Below are 21,442 nucleotides of genomic sequence, written 5' to 3'. Positions count from 1 at the left end.
ACACTGAAATCCAGCTGGTTTAAACCTAAAATGCCTCTCTCTGATCTGAGTGGTCTCTACCTAAACCCCAGAACCTGCAGCCAAGCATGAACCTGTGCTAGTGCAGCCTCTGCAGCTCAGTGAGGGGATTCTGGAGGTTCTGAGCTTTCACAACACAGCTCTGCCCCCCATGTTTGAACAGCCCCCACTGTGGAGTGTTTTAAGTCTCATCTTAAGATCCACGTTTATTCTCTGGCTTTTAACACCATGTGAGTTGTGTGCTCCTCTGTGTCTTTTATTTATTGTATTTTTTATTTTTATTTTTTACCTTTTTATTATTTATTGGTATTCTTGCTCTTCTTTGATTTTACTAGTTTTATTGACTTAACGAGCTGTAGTAAAATTAAATAGAGTTTATTTCATATTTCTGTTGGATATGTTTTATTTATATTGTGCAGTACTTTGGAAACTGTTTTGTTTCTGAAATGAGCTATAGAAATAAAGTGGATTGGATTCACATGAGCAATGGCCTGTCCATATACTGAGAATGAGGAAAACTCATTTTCCTTTAAGAAGCAGTTTTTTTTTAACTCCATGCTTTACACACTATTGTCTGAAAACAATTGTGGTAGTGAAATTGGTACTGAGTATTCAGACTTTTCTTTAGTATCAGAATCAAGTTTGACGGTTCAGTATTTAAACAACACTGGCACGAACAAAATCTCCAAAACATGACCTCTGACCTGCCCCTGCCCCCAGCTCACACGTGTACAAGTGTTGTGTAAGTGTTGTGCTGGTGCATTATGACACCCTGCTTTAGAGCTGGGGTGTGCTTTGCTCTGGTTGAGGGCCCCCTCATAGATTAGGTTATGGCCAGACTTAAGCCTCTTACTGGGGCAGGAGCAGAGGGGAGACATATGGTAAAAATGTGGACCGTTATGGATGCTCTCTCAGCACTTAAATATAAGCACTCAGAAGCTCTCAGCTGATTGACCAGTTTGACCTACAGTGACCTAATAGCAACAGGGTTAGTCCTGGGTTGGAGTTCTTCTTCTTCGTGTTTATGGAGTTTGTAAGTTCTCCAACAGGGTAGATTTTCTCATGAACTTGCTATGATTGTTCCATAGTTTATAATACTAGGTGGTAAAAGCAAGTATTAATTTATTCAATGAATTCTTTTCTGTTCTGAAAGATCTAATCAACTACTGGTCTAATTGTGATTTCATGTACGAGCCAAATAATGCTATGATTGCTATGACTATGATTTTGATAGTAAGCAGCCATACTCATTACTGCCCTCCTCTGTATGTGCATCAGATGCCCTACAGCATCTCACACAAGCATGATGTGTGGGCCCTTCACTGTGAGCTGGGGCTATTGTTTGTGAAAGTTCAATATCAACTTCATTAAAAATGTATGTGAGCGTAGCACCATATACATACATGGATCAGTGCTGTCATCTGATTAAACCATCAGCCCTGTGCACTGTGCTGCAGTGTGCGAGCAGCCCCAGACAGGCAATAACAATACACGATTTCATTATATTGTGATAATAAATACTATATATTTATGGTCATACCACCTTGAGAATACTCAATCCCACTAAACCAGGGGTCCCCAACCTTTTTCCTCCGGTAAGCTACTTTTATAAAACAAAGATAATAGAGAGCTACTCATTTTAACTGTCACAAGAAACTGAGTAAAATAAGAGCCACAGCGAGCCTTAGATGAGGTGCAGTTAGATGCCTTTAAAACATAAACCATTATTCATTTATTAGCTCGCAAACTTAGGCATCAAAATAATACATGTACAATGGTAACAGGCATTTAAATAATCAAATTTGACTTATTCAGCAAAATTCTTGTAATTCAGAAATCCCTTGGCGAGCTACTTGGAAGGGGGTGGAGAGCTACCAGTAGCTCCTGTGCGACAGGTTGGTGACCGCTGCACTAAACTATACACAGTTGGGCCTGACTAGTAGCTGGATGGGAGACACTTCACCCACATTGCCTAGTATGAATATGGTGTATATGAGTATTAGTGGGGCTGATGGCACAGATTGGCAGACTTGCTTGTGCCCGTCTACTGAAGGGCAGCTATGACTACAATGGTTTCTCACCACGAAATAAGATGAAATGTAACTTAAACCTTGAATCACCTCTGGAGAGTTATATAAACTAGGCAAATGAATATTGTAATGTTAAACTTAAACTTAAACATTTTCATTATTCTCTGGCAACCATTATCAAAAATCTTAAATAAAACTGTCACAAAAGTAAGTACATTTTACTTATAAAGCGCTTTTCACAGATAAACAATACAAATTGCTTTACAGAGAGCAAGTACACCAACAATACAAACAAGAATAAGTAAAATAAAAAACAGATTGATTCTTATGTGTTGCCCCCATAGGCCCGGCGCGTGGCTGGTTCCAGAGGTCCAAAGTGCTGCAGATCCAGGCCTGTCTGAGGATGCTCATGGAGTGGGCCAGTCGCTCCAAACTGGGACACCTGGCTGACAAGTTCTTCACCAAACTCAACAGTGCTGTGTCCATAGTAGCCACCGCACCCCAGCAGCTCACACAGGTACAGGTCCTGACACAAACATGGGTGCACAACAACAGTGTCAGGAGATCTTTACATTTGTATCAAGGGTGTAACAGCCCGGTGTTTATGGGGCTTGTTATTACTGATCAAATATTCAGATATTTTAAAAGATTTGCAATGAGTTTGGATGTCTACGTCATCCATGCTCCCTCACAACCATTCTCCATAAATATACAAAAGCATGACACAAATACACATGTGCAATAGTTTCTTTACTGAAATTGCTACATGATATGTGAGTTTTTATGTGATTTGTGTGTGTCAGATGAGCTGGCGGGCCCTCTCCAGTGAGCACCCCAGTTTGAAGCCTGTCCAGCTGCACCGCATCCTGAGCCAGTACCAGCAGACGGCCGAGCTGGGGCCAGTGCCTCTGTGGCAGCCCAGCACTGAGGACGAGGCCTACATCTACAGGACAGGTGACACACTTAGGCTTTGACTAACTGTATGGAGCCACAAGGGAAAGCTCATGGATGCACTAGCTCACATATTACAAGATAATAAAAAGCACAAAATATGTGGTACCAACATTCAAAAAACACAGGGATATATCAACAGAGAAACACTACAGCAGACATCACTGGAAGCAGAGGGTCCTCTATAACTCAATAAGAGAAGAGAGAGCACACCTACTATACAAAATCTAGAGCGTTTAACCAAATTATAGTTGTTTCTTCTCACAATTTCCTCACTCAAAGTTGTATCTGGAGTGATAGGTGCATGTTTGAGCAATCTTTAAAGACACCGTTTTGGCAATCATACCCTTTTTTCACCATTACCAAAATACGCCTACTGCTCTGTACTTTGTTCTCCACTTGGTGATATATGTAGAATTCTGCAGCATTACATTGTCATTTTGGTACAAAGGAAAAAAAAACCTGTGTTATCTACAGCTATCCATAGGAGGTGCCAACAACTTTGGCGGCTCTTTGTTGTGATGACATTTATGGAGACGTCAGCTCCCATTGGGCACCACAATTTTCTAATGCAGAAGTCAGCTTACGTGTTTCTTGTATTAAGTTGTTTTAGATTAATTCTGTGATTTAAGATGTCCAAATTATAACATAATGATCCCACTTTAAATTCAGTGAATTGGAAAAGGGGTGTGACTAATTTGTCACAGCAGGATTGGATAATAGAATTGCCCTGTCCAGCATTTTGTAATGTGCTTAAATGAGCTTATCATGCTCATCAGAATCCAGCTGATTTTTATAGGCACCATTTGGAGGATTTTCAACCATTCAAAATATAGATTTTTCTTTTAGACCAAATTGTTAATTACATTAGCAACCATCCTGCTTTTTATCACCCTGAAAGCCTCTAAAGTCGTGTATTGGATATGAGGCCATGTGCACCTCCTGAATGAGTCTAGGACAACCCTTAGTGCACCTGACAGTTTCATGAATAACACATGTGGTGCCCAGGTAAGTGCAGAACGAGGCACGGGAGCGGAGTAGAGGAGAAACTATCAGAGGTGTGAAGTAGGACATGAGTGCTCTGTTTTAGGTGTCACTGACGTCATGTGAGGGTGTCCCCAGATAATGGGAGTCCTGTGAGGAAAGCAACACACTATTTTAGCTGAGTGACGCAGCACGGAGAACATGGCTCAACAATTTTCACATATTTTGTTACAATCTAGATTCTGCTCTTAGTTTATGTTTTAAAGGTCCTATATTAGACAAAAATGATCCTTGTGAGTTTTAAGCCATGTTATCTCCTCAAAAATCATACCCAAGTTGTGCTTTGGTTCATTCATATTTTTGAGTAACCCTGGTTTAGCAGTCTATCTACTAGTCTATCTCCAAAGCTCAAAATGCTCTGTTCCACCACATGACATTATAACATAAATCAGAAAATAGCGCAATATAGGCCCTTTACATTTTTCTTGTTGTTACAATCCTCAGTTTGGGTCCAGGTGGGTCTCTTGTGCCCTCTTCTGGCACTTTCCATGTAAATATAGCGACTATGTAGCTTTTTGCTGAAATGATACTTATTAAAAATGTATGAAAAATATATAAATACACAAAATAAAGACATTTTAAAATAGGGCTATGGGCTCCCTTTCATCTCCTGACTGTCTTTTTAGTGTTAAATTGAACCAAAATACTATTAATAGATACTTATTGCAAATCTCAGCACACCCTTGGCCAAACTTGGCCGGCGGGCCCCACTTTGGATACCCCGGGACTACACCCAGGAACTCACTGTATTACCACAAAAATCCATATTTAACAATATTAATTTTAGCTGTACACCATCTGTGATAAATATTATTGGCCTATAGAATGTTGTGATGTTATTTGAAACCCAGCTATTCATTTTACATGTCTGAAAATCAAATGGTAAATAAATAAAAGGACATATTAATCAAATTAATTTAATTAAAATCATGAAATCAAAGGTTAGGGTTAGGGTGAAACAGGTTTACTCCTGACTTTCTTAGCTTTCTTCTTGCAAAACTGGGTAATTGTGCAATTGAACAGTTGTCATGGTAAAAAAAAAACCAAAAAAAACAGATTTAAATTTTTAAAATGAAATGACATATAATAAAACCCTAATGTGTCCGTGTGTGTCTGCAGTGGATCTCCTGGAGAGCTTCGAGAACCATCCCCCCATCGTGTTGCCCAGCTCCGGCTTCAGAGTGGACCTGGACAGTGACTGTGTGGAGGACAGCATCTACAGACAGCTGCTGTACATAAGACACTACCTGTGGGGCCTGAGAACCAAGACGCACACGCACAACAGCGCTCCCTCTGGACACACGCAGTCCAACGGCACTAACACCAACGACTGGGCCCCCGATGTACAGGTCAGAGGCAGAGTGCACAGTTGCTCTGTTTGGTTCTCTTAGGCTGCGTTCAGACTGCAGCCTGAAGTGACCCAAATCCGATTTTTTGGCTTCTATGTGACCTGTATCTTTTAATGACAGTCTGAACAGCACAGATCCGATTTTTTCAAATGCGACCCAGGCCACTTGGATATGTGGTCCTGAAACCGATACATATCCGATCTTTTGATATGCGACTTCAGTGTGAACGGCCAAAGCGCATTCATTCGACCTACGTGTTATCAGCAAGCCACAAACGTCACTATTCTGCGCTGAAGTAGGCAAAAATTGTTAATGAACTCCGTGTCATTGAAGCGAAGCACATCGCCACTCACCACTCTTGACTACATCTCCACATCCACACGTTCCTTTCAACGGACGTCGCTGCCGCTGTCCCACAAAACGCCATGACCAAAAAACCTCGTCCTTCTCCTTCTCAATCTCCTCCTTAAAACAAGTAAGTTGTTCATGTTCTGGTACGAGAGGAACTTTAAAATCTCCAGGTGCTCAATGCTCGCGTTCATGTTTGGACAACTTCCGTAAACACAGAGTACGCTCGCTGCGGTTGACATCATCGTGTCCTCCAGTGCGCATGCGGGACACTTTTGGGCCGTTTACTGTTCACACAGGGGATCGAATACAAGTCGCATTTAATTGGAAATGTGAACAACCTCGCAAAAACATTGGATTTCACAAAAAAATCGGAATTGAGCGTTAAGCCCTGCTGTCTGAACGTAGCCTTAGTCACTGTTTACATGCACAGGGAAATCCAATTGCGCTAAAAAAACAAATTCAAATCATCTTTGCCTCAAAACCCACTATCTTAACATTAGCACTACAATGTTGCAGCTGCACTTGCTAATAAAAAACACTATCATATATGCAACCGCATTTTGACAAACATAGATCTTATGGAAGCATAGAGCATAAAAGCGACATTTATGGTGAGCATTTGATTTTCAGACTAGAAACTGTTACTCACAATTTATTTGCTCTTCACCACACAAATAAACAAATTCAGCTCCGGTAGTTTTCACTTTAACATAGCGGACCAAAAGACTGAAACAGGGTGAGCCAGTGGAGGGGCCATAGTTTGTTATCACTGCCGATCTAAAATGAGTGAGAAAACGTCCAAACACATGTCTAATATTTGCCTGGCTATTTCTTACCCTGTGCAGTTGAACAACTCTCCTACTCTTAATGTAAATCAGACTACTCTGTTACATGCAACAGGGATCTGATTAACTTCCAGCTTCTCCAGATACATTCTTCTTGGGATCTTAAACCACAACATCTAAGTCATAGTTTTTGGGTTTACATGCATTTTCACAGATCACTTCAATGGCACTAGTAGCAGATTAGTTGAGACATTCAACCGCATGAGGTAAGAAACAGGCAAATTTTAGACCTGCGTTTGGACATTTACTCGCTTGATTTATATCAGCAGAGATGAAAAACTACCCCTTCACCGCGGACTAACTCTCACTGTTTCTTTCCTTTGATCCGTTTTGTTAAAGTGAAAACTACCCGAAGTTCAGTGAGTTTATTCGTGGAGTGGAGAGTTACTAACGTCTACTAACTAGAATTTCTGAAAATCACTTTTATGTCTGCCAAAAGTGTGGTTGTATGTGTGATAGTAGTTTGTATTAGTAATTACAGCTGCCCCTTTCGCACATTTACTCAGTTCTTTTTCAGTTCTTCTGTAGCTTGGATAAGAGTGGTCGGACAGGTTTTGGCCATTTAGCACGTTTGGATTTCCATGTACATGTAAACGAAGTGTAATGTGGTCCGTGTGTGGAGGAGTTCCCCATAATCCCATAAATGAAGAACGAAAACCTCGACTCCAGCCAGGACACACACACGCATATGAACACACAGCCAAAGCGAGACATGGATAAAGCAGGTTAATCTGATTAGTGGTGAGGCTGTCTCATTAGTGGGCACGGCTGACGAGACCATAATCCCCGTTTTACTGCATCCTCACATGTACACATATACATTCACTAACAACTCCCAGAGCAGGTGAGGCAAGCACACTCACCTCACAGCAACAGGGTCCCTCATTGTGATTCCCATGGTCAAGCTAAAGCATAAACATTAGGTTCATCTTCCAGCTAAGAACTCCTGAGCTGGAGATGTTGAGATGAGTCCCCAGTTGTTGCACTGTACCCTGACAATGAAGGGTGTGTCAAATGCAGTGAACAATAAAGTGTACCCTAACCTTTACACTGTATATATGTGTGCGTGTGCAGAGGGAGTTGGCACCCGCTCACAGCAGCCCTCGCTCCGGAGGTCAGTGCGATGACGGCAGTGCGGATCCCTCAGAGGAGCGCAGAGTGTCCCACCACACCCACAGTCTGAGGAGGAACGGGACCCTGCACCAGCCCAAAGCCCCCAACGCAGAGCTGTCCTGCCTCCTCACCCCCCTCACACCCCCCTGTACCCCGAGGGAGGGGCCCCGGGGCCAAACAAGGGTCACAGCCTGCAGCCCAACGGATGCCCCCCCAGGAGCGACTGCAAGAAGGCTAACGGGCTCATCCCCAATGGGCTGGAAGGTAAGCTCACTGCACAAGACATCAGGCACATGGGCTCTACATGTGGGTCTGCCCTTAAGTGGACTTTGAACCATGATGATTGTTCTCTAATCTGTCAGTTCAAAATGTTTTATTTTCAAAACTAAGCTGGACGTACACTGTGCAATTACTGTGAAGAATTTTAGACAATTAAAAAAAAATTGGTTTAAAATTCTTATTTTAAAATTAATAATTTTAAAATTAATAATTTTAAAATTGGGCAGAATTAGTGCTGCTCTGTGCCTCTGTGTGGTGCAGTGTTCAGGGGGTTACGAGCTGTGATCACCTGCTCATGAGGCGCAGGTTAGGGGGGATAGCAGGGATATCAGACATGTTTGAGATTTGTGGTGAGTGGTAGAGTTAGACTAGCCTGATTCATCAACTGGTTTCACTTCGTAGAAACCGTCTGACCTCGCAGTGTTAGAATTTGTTCGCTCGACGGTAGGTGGGTACTTTTTATCATTTAACCAATCACTGCTATTTGTGATGTATGTAATGCACCACAATCGGGGCTACCTGTTGTATTAAGCTTTTCCCAAATCCCGTAGGAAGAAGGACAATAACGTCTTTCCTCTTGATAAAAGTCACCAAACATTGTCTTTATTCTGGCTTTAAATTTTCGATCTCAGGAATCGTTGACAACACAAAATATGTGTCTCTCCAATGATTGGCTGGTACCTGAACTCACACTTCCAGGGTTTTTACGACCCATCTAGTGTATTTTGATTCCTGTCCTAGTCGCTGGAGAGAAATGAATTGAGTGGAGGCACTAGGTGGCACCAGCCTGGCTAGGGTCAGACATCACAGCATGACTCCGCACAGAGCACACCCCTCACCCTTCTTGTGACCTCGGGCTCACCTCGTATGGCACAGTGTGAGTTAGAATGTCTTTAAATCCGTACAAAACCACAGTGTAAGCCCAGCATTCTGTGTTTGAACTTTACATGAAGGAGAATTTTCCTTTTTAAAGCCACATGGTGTAAGAGTCAATGTAGAATGTGAGAGTCTATTCAAAGCTTACACTGCGTCTCTTTAAGTTCTTTTGTCACTTTCCTGTAGAAGATTTACTTCAGTGTGCCCTTACACTTGCATATGTAACACCTTTAGCATGAATACGTGTGTTCTTCCATAGTCCATAGCTCCATCTCCTCCTGTAGTGCACTGTGGTGTAGTGAGCATGCCCCTTGTAGGCCGTCCCCCAGTACTACCCCTGTCCCCCGTGTGTCCCCGCTGTCCCCTAGCGTGTGCTGTGGTGTGTCCTCTGCAGACTTCCCCTTCCCCGTGTCCTCGTGCGGGGCGTCCCCTGTCCCTGATGACCTGTGTGTGGTGTTTGTAGTGGAGCTGGACAAGGGACCGTACGGGCTCGGCATGGGACTCATCGACGGACTGGTGAGTCAAACTAACGGGGGGTGGTGTGATGGGAAGGGTTAAACTGAGCAAGGACCAAGCAAGGACCAAACTAGGACTAAACAAGGAGTAAACAAGGACTAAACCAGGAATAAATCAGGAGTAAACAAGGAGTAAACCAGGACTAAATCAGGACTAAACCAGGACCAAACTAGGACTAAACAAGGAGTAAACAAGGACTAAACCAGGAATAAATCAGGAGTAAACAAGGAGTAAACCAGGACTAAATCAGGACTAAACCAGGACCAAGCTAGGACTAAACAAGGAGTAAACAAGGACTAAACCAGGACTAAACAAGGACTAAACCAGGCCCAAACCAGGATTAAACAAGGACTAAACCAGGACTAAACAAGTAAACAAGGACTAAACCAGTACTAAACAAGGACTAAACCAGGACCAAGCTAGGACTAAACAAGGAGTAAACAAGGACTAAACCAGGACTAAACAAGGACTAAACTAGGACTAAACCAGGCCCAAACCAGGATTAAACAAGGACTAAACCAGGACTAAACAAGTACTAAACCAGGACTAAACAAGTACTAAACCAGGACTAAACCAGGACTAAACAAGTACTAAACCAGGACCAAACAAGTACTAAACCAGGACTAAACAAGTACTAAACCAGGACTAAACCAGGACTAAACAAGTACTAAACCAGGACTAAACAAGTACTAAACCAGGACTAAACAAGGACTAAACCAGGACTAAACCAGGACTAAACAAGGACTAAACCAGGACTATAAGGAAGGACTACATCAGGGATAAACAAGAACTAAACAACTCATTTTAAGTAATTTGCTGGAAGGTAAGCCTTTACTTTATTTAATATTCTGAGCTAGTAGAAACTAGCTTTAATTACAGAATTGATTTGCCTATCATCTCAAAAGAACAGTCAAAAATTACCTCAAGATTTCTGGCGGAGGTGTGCACACAAGGAGACAGAGGACCTAGCACATTATTTGAGCCAGCACGGGATTTACTGTGGACTACATTGTTGAGTACATGACTGAATACATAGTTTTTTTCTGACTCTGGCTCTGTCCCCTGCAGCACACTCCTCTGAATGCTCCAGGCATCTACATCCGCACCCTGATCCCAGACGGACCCGCAGCCTCTGACGGACGCCTGAGGATCGGGGACAGGATCCTGGCTGTGAACGGCACCAGCCTCATCGGAGCAGACTACCAGAGGTACTGTATTGCTGTTGCTGCTTTAAGCCATGTTAGAATGTCATTGCCTCATCCAAAACAGACCTGGAGTTGTGTTTTGTTTCATTCACACATGTTTGAGTAAATCTTTATGATTAGTCTGTCTTCATCAGCGTTTTCAGTTTGAGAAAAGAACACAGCCTAAATCTGCAGGGTTTGTGTGTTAAACATGTGTGAATGAAAGAAAATACAACTCCAGGTCTGTTTGTGATGAGGAAACAACATTTTAACGTGGCTAAAAGCTCACAAGAATCCATTTTATAGGACATTTAATAATCCATCCATCCTTATCTAGGTCTGCAGATACATGGTCAAATCAAATACAGCTTTCACTCGGATAACGGATAACCCTATGTACTGTCAGGCATCATATCATTGTTGCACTGGCTTCCTACGACTTCTTGTATATAGCTGAGATTTTATTTTTTATTACTTATTTTTCAATTTTATTTTGACTTGTCCATATACATTTATATAATTATGACTTATTTCACACCTGCCTCTTGTTATTTTTTTACTACTTATTTAATATTTATTATTAGGGGTGTGCAAAAATTTCTAAATATCAAGATATCGTTTCGTTTAATGTGATGATACAGTATTGATATCGATTTGGCCCGCTATATAATTATATTTGGCCCACAAGATCATATCAAATATGTATTAGAACTGCCTGCTGGCTACAGATAGTCTATACAGACATTATTTATTTAAAATTGTATTATTATTTTACATTATGCTTGTTCTGGATTCAATGTTTAAGCAAAACTATTATTAAATGTTTATTTTAATAAAAAAAATAATAATAATAATAAATAAAAGGTTCAACATTACATTTCTCCAAAGAAGAGAAAACATGCAGATGTTGTTGAAAATTTTCAATAAATATTTAGTTTGGCCCACGACTTAGTCCCAGTTTTTAATTTTGGACCTCTGTGAATTTGAGTTTGACACCCCTGCTTTAGAGGAGGGAAACTCGTTTATGCAACACATTTGACATTTTCACTGTTTTGATGATTAAAATGTTTGTGTTTCATAGTAAATTTTACAGGATGTGACTTAACAAAGACTTTTAGAATCACAGCCATGAGTTAGCCTTTATTTTTTATTGAAGTCAAATCGATTTGAAATATATCATATCGAATTGTAAGCTCACTGTATCAAGGTATGTATCATATCGGCAACTTCTTAATCATACCCAGCCCTATTTATTATTACCATTTATATTTTTACTCTTTGTTATTATATTATGTTGTGTTGTGTGAGCTACTGTGTCCAAATCATTTCCCTTGTGGGATCAGTAAAGTTTGTCTAAGTCTAAACTCCTAACAATTCTAAAGCCTATTCATTCAAAAACATGAGACATATGGCCAAGTGAACAGCACCAAGTCACAAACTTTGGTTACAGTGGTGTCTGTCTCTACTGTCCTCAGATGTAATAACCAGTATTGTCAGGATACTAATATTTAGATTCAAAGAAATAGACTCAATGTGTACTATAAGAGAAAGTGCTGTGATTTAATGCTGAAAATCACATTCCATTGTCCAAAGTTGATTCCTTAATATTGAAATTGAGTTTGAAATTTGATTTAGCAGGTCCGTCAAATACTTAGGAGCGCTGACGTTTGGAGATTTGTGGACAAATAAAAGTATTTTGTAACTGGAAAAAAGAAAAATTAAATAATATGCATGTTCCTGGTTAAATGGTCCCTCTCCCTGTGCGCAGTGCCGTAGACCTGATCCGTCTGGGAGGGGGGCGGCTGCGTTTCCTCGTGGCCAAGTCGGACCCCGAGGTGTCGGAGAAGATCAGCGCGTCCTCCTGCTGACAGCACCCATGGGACAGCAGCACCCATGGAACCCCAGCGCCCATGATATACGAGCACCCGTGGGACCCGTGCACCCGTGGGACACCTACACCGATGGGAGACTAGCGCAGGCTACTGTAGAGAGCTGTCATCAGTGAGCACAGGGAACACCACAGCGGGGCACAATCAAACCTCTCACAGTGTCTGGACAGGGTGGGGCTTCTGTGGAGAGTTTGCATGTTCTCCCTGTGTCTGTGTGACTTTGCTCCAGCTCCCACATCAACACAACACATGCACAATAGATCCAGTCCTCCAACTAAAGCAGTCCGGAGCTTCACCAGTTCAACACCTGATGAGTCGGTGGGCGCGGCACCTCGACGGTCCACTGCTCCTCACAGGTTGGGTCAAACCGCAGCAACAAGGACAAGACAGTACACCTGACTTTACACTGCAAGAAAGGAAAATGAACCAAGTCCGTTAGATGAATCTTGACTTATTCTAGTCTTCAAACAAGTCAAGAAGGTCTAGATTTAGATCAGTATTTGTTTTTCCAAAAAGAGAAAGGGTGAGGATTGTATAAAGGAGGCAGCTTATAAGCGCACTGCAAAGTTCTTTTTGGCTTTGAAGCTTTTAACCGTCCTTAATTCTACCTACTGTTTATAGCTCAACCTACTCCGGTGAGTCCTACCAAATCAGTCAGCTTTTATTTATTTATTTTTACAACTTTTTTTTCTTCTTTTTTTTACATTTGTGAAATTTGGTGATATTACAAAAATGTTAAAGCAGACCTATTATGCAAAATTGACTTACTAGAGCTTTTAACTGTGTTATAGTCCTCACCATATTCTCATCCCAAGTTGTATTTGGAGTGATTCGTGCTTGTCTGAGCAATCTTTAATCGCTTATGTTCAAGACGCCATTTTGCCAGTAGCGTGACGTGCAGCTATCCATCGGAGGTGCCGACATCAGCTCCCATTGGTCACCTCCGTTTTCTAAGTCGGTGGACTCGTTTGTTTGATTAATATTGCGATTTAAAATGTTCAAATTATAACAATGTTCCACTGGTGTCATAACTGTATAATAGACACAAGCACAATTATGTCGCTTATTGATTCTGCAGAACTCTGTGACAATTTTCAGTCCCCTGTGATTTTTTTTCCTTTCTTGTTTTCACGTAAGCAGCCGTATTTGTCTTGTGTATCCCTGATTGGCTTATCCACCTGTCAATCATGCCCACGTGAAAATCAGGAGATGCCAAGTGATCATAAATATATCTTCGTAAAATATTGAAGGAGTGTGTGTTCTGGATTTCGGGCAAAATTCTGATACTAGAAAATGACAGTCTTTCAGAACAAACCTTAAGTTAAAAAAAAGTTTTATTTTGCGTAAGTCCATGGAAACAATTCTCTTTACATTTGAGATTAAAGGAGGACTAGCACTGTTGAGCTCCACTTTTCAACACCTGGAAGTTTTCTCGAACGTTTTGATCCTGAAATGGCATCAGAAGGGGGCGCCGTAACTCTACGACGAAATTGCTCAGATGCCCCGGAGACGCCTCTTTCTCCACGCGCTGGATTTTGACACGATTCAATGTACATTACTAAAGACTGGATGTAACTTAGTGGAATGTTTAGACCCATGTTTTTACTGTTTCAAGAAGCACTACAAGTACGGAGTCACTGGAGGGCCAAAATTAAGAATGTATAAAAGAACAGTCTAACTATACCAAAATGCTTGAAGGTTAGATATTATACCAAATGTACTGCTTTTAAAAATAGTTTCAACCATGTAATCATAATATTTTTAGTTTAATTTATTTTCCATTTTAATATTAAAGGTGCATTATGGAACTTTTCTGGAGTGGTGTCAGGAACGTTACACAAACTTGCAAATTATAGGTGTTTCATTGCCAAAATAAAGTACCTTGACTGAATAACACGCATTCTTACTTTGAGCAGACTCGCCTCTCCAAAGATCCGACCCGTAACTCTTGACTCACCACCGGAAACGTTACACAGCGCACCTTTACGAAAACCCAAAGCGGCGGTGTCCCAAAAAAGACCTAACGCGAGACTTTTAAATTCCACAAAGCGCACTAAAAATTTCGTAACAAATTTTCAAACAAAGAACGGATTGTAGTTTTGTATCTTGAACTTCATTGTTTACATTTTGACCATTTGAAGTGATTCCTTTAACTTATTTATTCTGAATGTCGTGCGGTGTTTTACGAACATTTGGGACTTCATGCGTGGAGCTCTGTGGCTGATTGTGAATTTGAAGAATGTCAAATTTTTAACTAATTACCAATAAGTGAAATTTTGTTTTTGTTTTTTGCTGTGGAAATCTGCTGTATATGTGCATTTCACTTGTGTAAATAGGCCTTTGTATATATAAGTATGGTGTGGAATTTTCAACACGTTTTGTAATAAATTATGAGGAACGCATTTCTCATCTTATACTATTACTTCTACTTCTGACAAAAACACTTAAATATCTGAAAGGAGGGGTCTTCCATATTTAAAAAGGTAATAATAATGGTCACAATCACCACTTCAAGGGCCTGTATCTTATTTTTTCTCATGTATTTGAGCAAAATGCGTCTTGCCCCAGTAAATGTGTTGTATAAGCAACTCTGGATGTCAAAACAAATCCGCGCCTTCTACTTCTAATTTTGTTTTTACTAGGGTGACCAGATGTCCCTGTTTACCCGGGACAGTCCCAGTTTTGAGTCCTGTGTCCCCTGTCCCAGCAGATTTATACAAAACCACTGATTTGTTCCAGTTTTATACAAGAAATGGCCCAGTTGTATAAAAAAAAAACGTTTCAAAAGAAGTGATTCCTGGACCTCCAGAGGATAATACACAATAGAGAGACCTCAGTGATGCTCTTTGGGAAGGGAAGTCAGTTTAAAGATGAAAAAAAAAAAAAAAAAAAGAGGAAAGCCGTAGTTTGAAACGCATCGGGACTTTGTAAGTTGTCCATTAAGACATGCCGTAAATTAATAAAGGCATTTTATTGCCTTGGGTTTTTTGCATCCTTAAATGTCCCAAGTTGTCTCTATTTTTAAGAAATGTCTTACCCACTCTTGCGTGCTCTTTTCACAGTTTTATTTACATCAACAAGGTGGGACCAAGTCGTTGTTTTGCAAGCCTCAAGTCTTTGACCTCAAGTCCGAGTCAAGTCCCAAGTCGAGTCTCGAGTCACTGGCCCATAAGTCCAAGTCCAAGTCATTTCAAGTCTTTACACCAAACTACCAAATATAGCTTAGATTTTTACAATTTACATGATTTTTAAACTAAACTGTACTTAAAAAGTCATGGAGTATTTATACATGAGTATTTATAAAGTATATAAGAGTTGTAGAAATGTAAATGTTTCCTTTTTAAATTTTTGACAAGATCTTCGTGTGAATCATTACGGTCAGAAAAGAAAGAATTCAGATTTAAAAAGTGCTTCTCAAGCCACAGGCCTCAAGTCCGAGTCAAGTCCCAAGTCAAATACAGGCAAGTCCAAGTCAAGTCTAAGTCGTTTGCTTTGAGCTTCAAGTCATTTCAAGTCTTGACACCAACGTACCAAATATAGCTTACAGTTTTACAATTGACATGATTTTTAAACTAAATTGTACTTAAAAACTCATGCAATATTTATATATGAGTATTTATGAAGTTTATAAAAGTTGTAGAGACGTAATTTTTTCCTTTTTAAATGTTTTGACAAGATCTTAGTGTGAATCATTATAGTCAGAATAGAAAGAATTCAGATTTAAAAGTGCTTCAACTCTTTTCAAGTCACAGGCCTGAAGTCCAAGTCAAGTCCAAAGTCACTGACCTTCAAGTCCAAGTCGAGTCCCAAGTCTTGGTCCATTTTGTCAAGTCTCAAGTCCTAAAAATACTGACTCAAGTCTGACTCAAGTCCAAGTTACTAACTGTGACATCAACCATCTCAACCCGAGTGTGTCGCAAGTTTTGAATTGTAAAAATCCGGTCACCCAAGCTTTTACTGAACGGCAAAACTCCAATCTGGCTGGTGAGAGTTGTAAAATATGCTTAGAAACTCATCAGCGTGAATAATGACAATGCTCAGAATGAATAAGGTAAGTAAGGAAGAATTTTGGACCACTGCAAACTTTTTTTAAAATCTTCACAATAGATTTTTTTTAAAACAATACAGTACAGAAACTTTAACCTGGGATGTCATAAAATCTTGTATCAGAGAAAACTTTGGGGTAGGATCTGGCAACTCAACACAACTCAAATCTCATTCTGTCAGTTAGTATAGCCCAGGGGTGTCAAACATACAGCCTGGGGGCTGGATCCAACCCTCCAAGACCTTTAATCTGGCCCTCAGCTGATTTTCTACTAAAATATTTTTATTAGATTTTAAAACCTGAAGACAGAATTTGCAATTTTTCGCACACCATTCATAGTCAAAACCTCTGATGTACACGCAGACATGCAACTAGAAATAATAGATTTACAGTTACCACCTACCTTTGTGAGCAGGTATTCTCAGTAATGAACATTAATAAAACAAAGCTGCGCTCAAAGCTGAACACAACACACAAACACCTGAATGACATTCTGAAGACAGCAGTTACTCAGGACACGGTGCCCGATATTGATACACTTGTGCAGACTAAAAGAAAGTTTCAGGAGCAAAAAGAAAGGGTGACTAAATTCTATGAATTGCATACAAGTTAATGTTAAAACGTGTTGAAATTGCATTTTTCTTAAAGTTTCAGGTTGTTCATAATATTATAATATTTTGTAAAAGAAAGAGTTTATCAATTAAAAAAGATTTCTGTAATAGATTTGTGTTTCTCTGCACAAATATTTGAACTTATTACTATTTTTTCGGTATATATGCCATGAGTTTTCTGATCCGTCCCCTTTGGGATCAAAGTCAGTTGGATACGACCCTCGGATCAAAATGAGTTTGACACCCCTGGCACAGCCAAAGGAACAATACTTCTATTTCTAAGTCGTAGAAGGCTCTCCTCCATGCGAAATAAGAGTCAGGTTTGTGGAGATGCAAGCCCACTCACAGTAAGAAACCAAAATGAAAAACAAAAACATGCTTTTCTACTTATTTTTTTTAAGTAATGTGGCTTTAAATGACAAGTGCATCTGTGTTTTTTCTTACATTTCCAGCCCTGCTACATCAAAAAATTTACTCAGATCGGTTTAAATTTTGAGCATTTACAATTATTTTTTTCAGTGGCATTGTCCATAGTTTTAGAAATTTTTAAAAACTTTTTCTGAATCATTTATTTGTTATGTAGACAAATATGTGTAGACAAAAAAAAGAAACCATTTTTATATTTGTCAATGAGAATTTTTTATCTGCTACACAGTTTAACAAATCAAAAAACAGCAACATTTAAAAATACATATACTTCTCTATTTTTTTTTTCCAGAATGTTATGCATCATCAGGCATGTTTACACTTAGCAAAAATATTTTTCCATTCATAAAAAATAGGAAAAAATACTTTGTAATAGCTTTAGCGGATCGAGCAGCATACAATCATTGCGCTTTAAAAGTAATGTTATTCTAATGTGCAACGAAAATCACTGAACAGAATAGTGCCTGATTGAAAGACAAATCTGAAGAAATACGGAAAAAAATTAAACAAAAAGAAGAGAAAGGGCGAGGATTGTGTTAAGGAGGTAGGATGCAAGCGCGCTGCAAAAAATAAATGTGCAGAATGAGTTAATGACTTAAAATCATACGTTATTAGTGTGAATTTCTTTTATTTATGTATCTCCCCCCGAAAAATAAAAATGTGAAATTTCGTGATTAGGTGAAAAAACACTAAATGTCTAATAGCTGATGTGCACTCTACTGCCCTCTGCTGACCATTTTACCCACGTTTGAATAAAACCAGTGGAGAAATTATTAAAAATACTTTTACACATACATTTTATATATATATATATATATATTTTTTTTTTTTAAGTTTGAAAAAATAGGCATGACACTTCCGCTTATTTTATATTATTTGACTTTTTTTTTTCAGCCATTGCATTGATTATCTTGAAATTTTACTCCAAATATTCACACAAAAATTCAGATTTTTTATTTTTTTTTTTTAACTCATTCAGACATTATTTTTTGCAGCAAGAGAAAAGTGGGCAATTAACGACAAAAAGTACCTTGAAAAATAACTGAACAAAGTTGAAAATGTATGTTGGTCCCGCCCATCCCTGAATACAATGAATTCTTACAAAACGTTGCTGTGCTGTAGTGTTGCCGAACGGTCGGAAAGCCTAAAAAAACTGGTTACAATCAAAAGAGAACACAGAAATCTTTAAGGCCTGGAAAAAGGTTTAGAATAATGCTTTTTACTGATTTTTTTTTCTGAACACAAACACAACACAATCACTGGTCTACATTCACTCCTCTACCGTCTGCGGCCCGGGATTCCGATGCGGAGGGTCGGATATCGATGCGAAAATGTAGCTAGAGAGTTGAAATGACATTTGAATTCAGAATATTAAAAGGTTCCCGCTGGTTTCCGTGGTGATGTTACCGCTTTGGCTAAAATGTTCCGCACTAGGCTTTTTTGGAAATTCTACAACAGGAGTTTTTAGGGCTAATCACTAGTTTTAAGGTACATAAAACGCTTCCAAGTCGAATGAGTGGTTGAAAAATAAATTATTTCTATTCATACTTTGCGTTCTGATGCTAACGGTAGGCACTGCTCTGTCTGAGGTTGCGTTTACACAGATATTTTCCGATACGGTGATTCGTTTCAGTGTAAACGTAGTCTGAAACAAATCACAGTATCGGAAACGACCTGCGTCCACACACGTCGTTCTTCCTTCTCTATCCACGCAGCTTTGAGCAGATTTGTTTACGTTTTACAGACACGAAACTTAAAACCGCATGGCTAATTTGCAAAAAACTAAGAGCTCAAAAAAACAGCTCACTATTGTGCGCTGATGCAGTTCAGATTCTGTCGGACTAAAGGACACGACTCAGTGGAATATGAGTGTTCTTTCTGTGACAGAGGGGTGTTCTGCTGATGGTGAGTCTGTTCTGTGTTTCTATCACATTGGAGACGGTTCATGTGAAACTTTTCGGAGATTATACGTCTGCAGGTCGTACACACAGACAGTATTTTATCTTTATTTTATTTTATCTATTAGGCGCTCTGGATTATAAGGCACACTGTCATAGAATGGTCTATTTTCAAACTTTTTTCACAAATAAACCGCACCTGACTTTAAACGAAACACAACAGTTGGATGGGTCAGTTGGACTTTGTTTGTGGCGTTCACGGTGACTCTGGGTTTTGTTCAGTTGTGGCGTGTAGGGAGGGTGCTGTCTGGGACCGCTGGATTGTCGGCGTGTTCGCAGTGACTCAGTTGTTCAGTTGTGGCTAGAAGTGGCACATTGCACTCGCTTTTTCGGTTCGTTCCTCCGTTCTGTTCCTCGTCGGCGTGGAGTGATGAGTGTGGCTATGGGTATTTTTCGCTGCGCAGTTGCGAGTGGATTCGTGTATAGGGCGCTCTGGATTGTGGGGCGCGCAGTTGTTTTTTGATGGGGTTGGAGGCTTAAGAGCACGTCTAATAACCCGGAAAATACGGTATATGAATGGACATATATTCTAGGCTCTTAGCGTTTTGGCAGTGAATTACTTCAGGCGTCCACACAGTGCCGGGTCAGATCCATGAATGAATTCGTGGGAGTTGCACCAGATCGTTCCATCTCTGGAGCCGTTTTCAGTCGGATTAGTTTCGACAAACATTACATCCACAATGAAAACGACTCGAATACATACTAGTGTGGACATTAGACTTGTTAGACTTTAATCTGAGCTTTGTCTGAACACAATCTGACCATAAAGAACCTGAATATGTGTGGTTTAAATCCATTCTGTTTTTTGTTTTTAGACGATCTTAAAACTTATTTGTTTTTGTAAAGTGTGCGCTGTGTCTCCATGGGAACTGGTGAACATTCCGCTAATGTAGAACACCCCCAGCGTGACGCCACAGACGCAAAGTATCAAATACCCAAAACTGACAACGTAACATTTCATTACTTCGCTGTGTCTAACCAAAATAAATTCGTTCTCAAAAGTGTAAAATTGTATCTACAAATTGTCAGTTTCAAAATAAAATGATCGTATAAAATATTGTGGTTTGAATAAATGTGTAGAATTTTAGATTTATTTTTTTGCATAGATCACTGTAGTTGTGTCCTTGGGCAAAACACTTCTTCACTCACTTCTTATATAGGTGACTGGAGGATCTTTTGGCACAGATTGGCAGCCACTTTTCTTTTCGTTATGTTAGGACAGCCAGAGAAACTACCCAGGCCACGATGCAAATTCTGAATTCAAGTCATTTTAACTCACGTAGAGAATTTTCTGTAGTGTTAAATAAAAAGTTTAATAGACTAATGAGAACTCGAACGCAATGTAATGGAAGGACTGACCATAATTAACAGTGTCTCCTTATTTAACGTTAATTATAATTGTTTTAAATCATAAATATACTTATAAATAAAACTGGGTGTGTTCCAAAATTTGTATCAATAATTAAAAGTAACAAGTAATTATTCATTAAATTCTTAAAGACTATTTTTTAAGTTATTCATATTTTTTTGAATATATAATTGGGTTATAAATTATCAAGATCTTATATTAAAGGTCCTATCTTTTATTAAATTGATTCTTGTGAGATTTAAACCATGTTATGATGTTGTTACCTCATCAAAAACAGACCTGGAGTTGTGTTTTGTTTCAATCACACATGTTTTAGTAATCCTTTATTATTAATTTTAAATATTTATTGTTATTTTATGATTTTATGGTTTTGCTGTTATCTCATTTTATGTTTTTTTTATAAAATTTTTAGCAATTTACCTTTTTGTTGTCTTCACTTTATTGATCTCTGTGCAGCCCTTTGGAAACTGTTTTGTGTGTAAAATATGCTATAGAGATAAAGTAGATTTGGATTTAATTAGTCTGTCCACATCTTCAAAGCTCAAAATGCTCTGTCCCACTTTGTGATGTCATGCAGTGGTAGTTTTC

At 39.4% G+C, this 21,442-nt stretch overlaps 1 protein-coding gene across 1 annotated transcript in view; it reads left to right on the top strand.

Annotated features, from left to right (window-relative positions):
• The window catches only part of radil (Ras association and DIL domains), a 37,597-nt gene extending 23,026 nt beyond the window's left edge, over nt 1–14,571 (top strand). Inside the window, 8 exon segments of the mRNA XM_055158296.1 lie at nt 2,393–2,565; nt 2,852–3,002; nt 5,163–5,392; nt 7,663–7,828; nt 7,831–7,969; nt 9,225–9,372; nt 10,441–10,580; nt 12,325–14,571. Of these exon segments, the coding sequence (XP_055014271.1) occupies nt 2,393–2,565; nt 2,852–3,002; nt 5,163–5,392; nt 7,663–7,828; nt 7,831–7,969; nt 9,225–9,372; nt 10,441–10,580; nt 12,325–12,424 (1,247 nt within the window). The 3' untranslated portion in view covers nt 12,425–14,571.
• The last annotated feature ends 6,871 nt before the right edge of the window (nt 14,572–21,442 follow it).

The sequence above is a fragment of the Boleophthalmus pectinirostris genome, unplaced genomic scaffold, assembly GCF_026225935.1.
Source record: "Boleophthalmus pectinirostris isolate CB_2022bp ecotype Guang Dong unplaced genomic scaffold, ASM2622593v1 HiC_scaffold_22, whole genome shotgun sequence".
Lineage (NCBI taxonomy): Eukaryota > Metazoa > Chordata > Actinopteri > Gobiiformes > Gobiidae > Boleophthalmus > Boleophthalmus pectinirostris.
The sequence above is the reverse complement of the archived record's forward strand: the minus strand, read 5'-3'. Positions and strand labels throughout refer to the sequence as shown.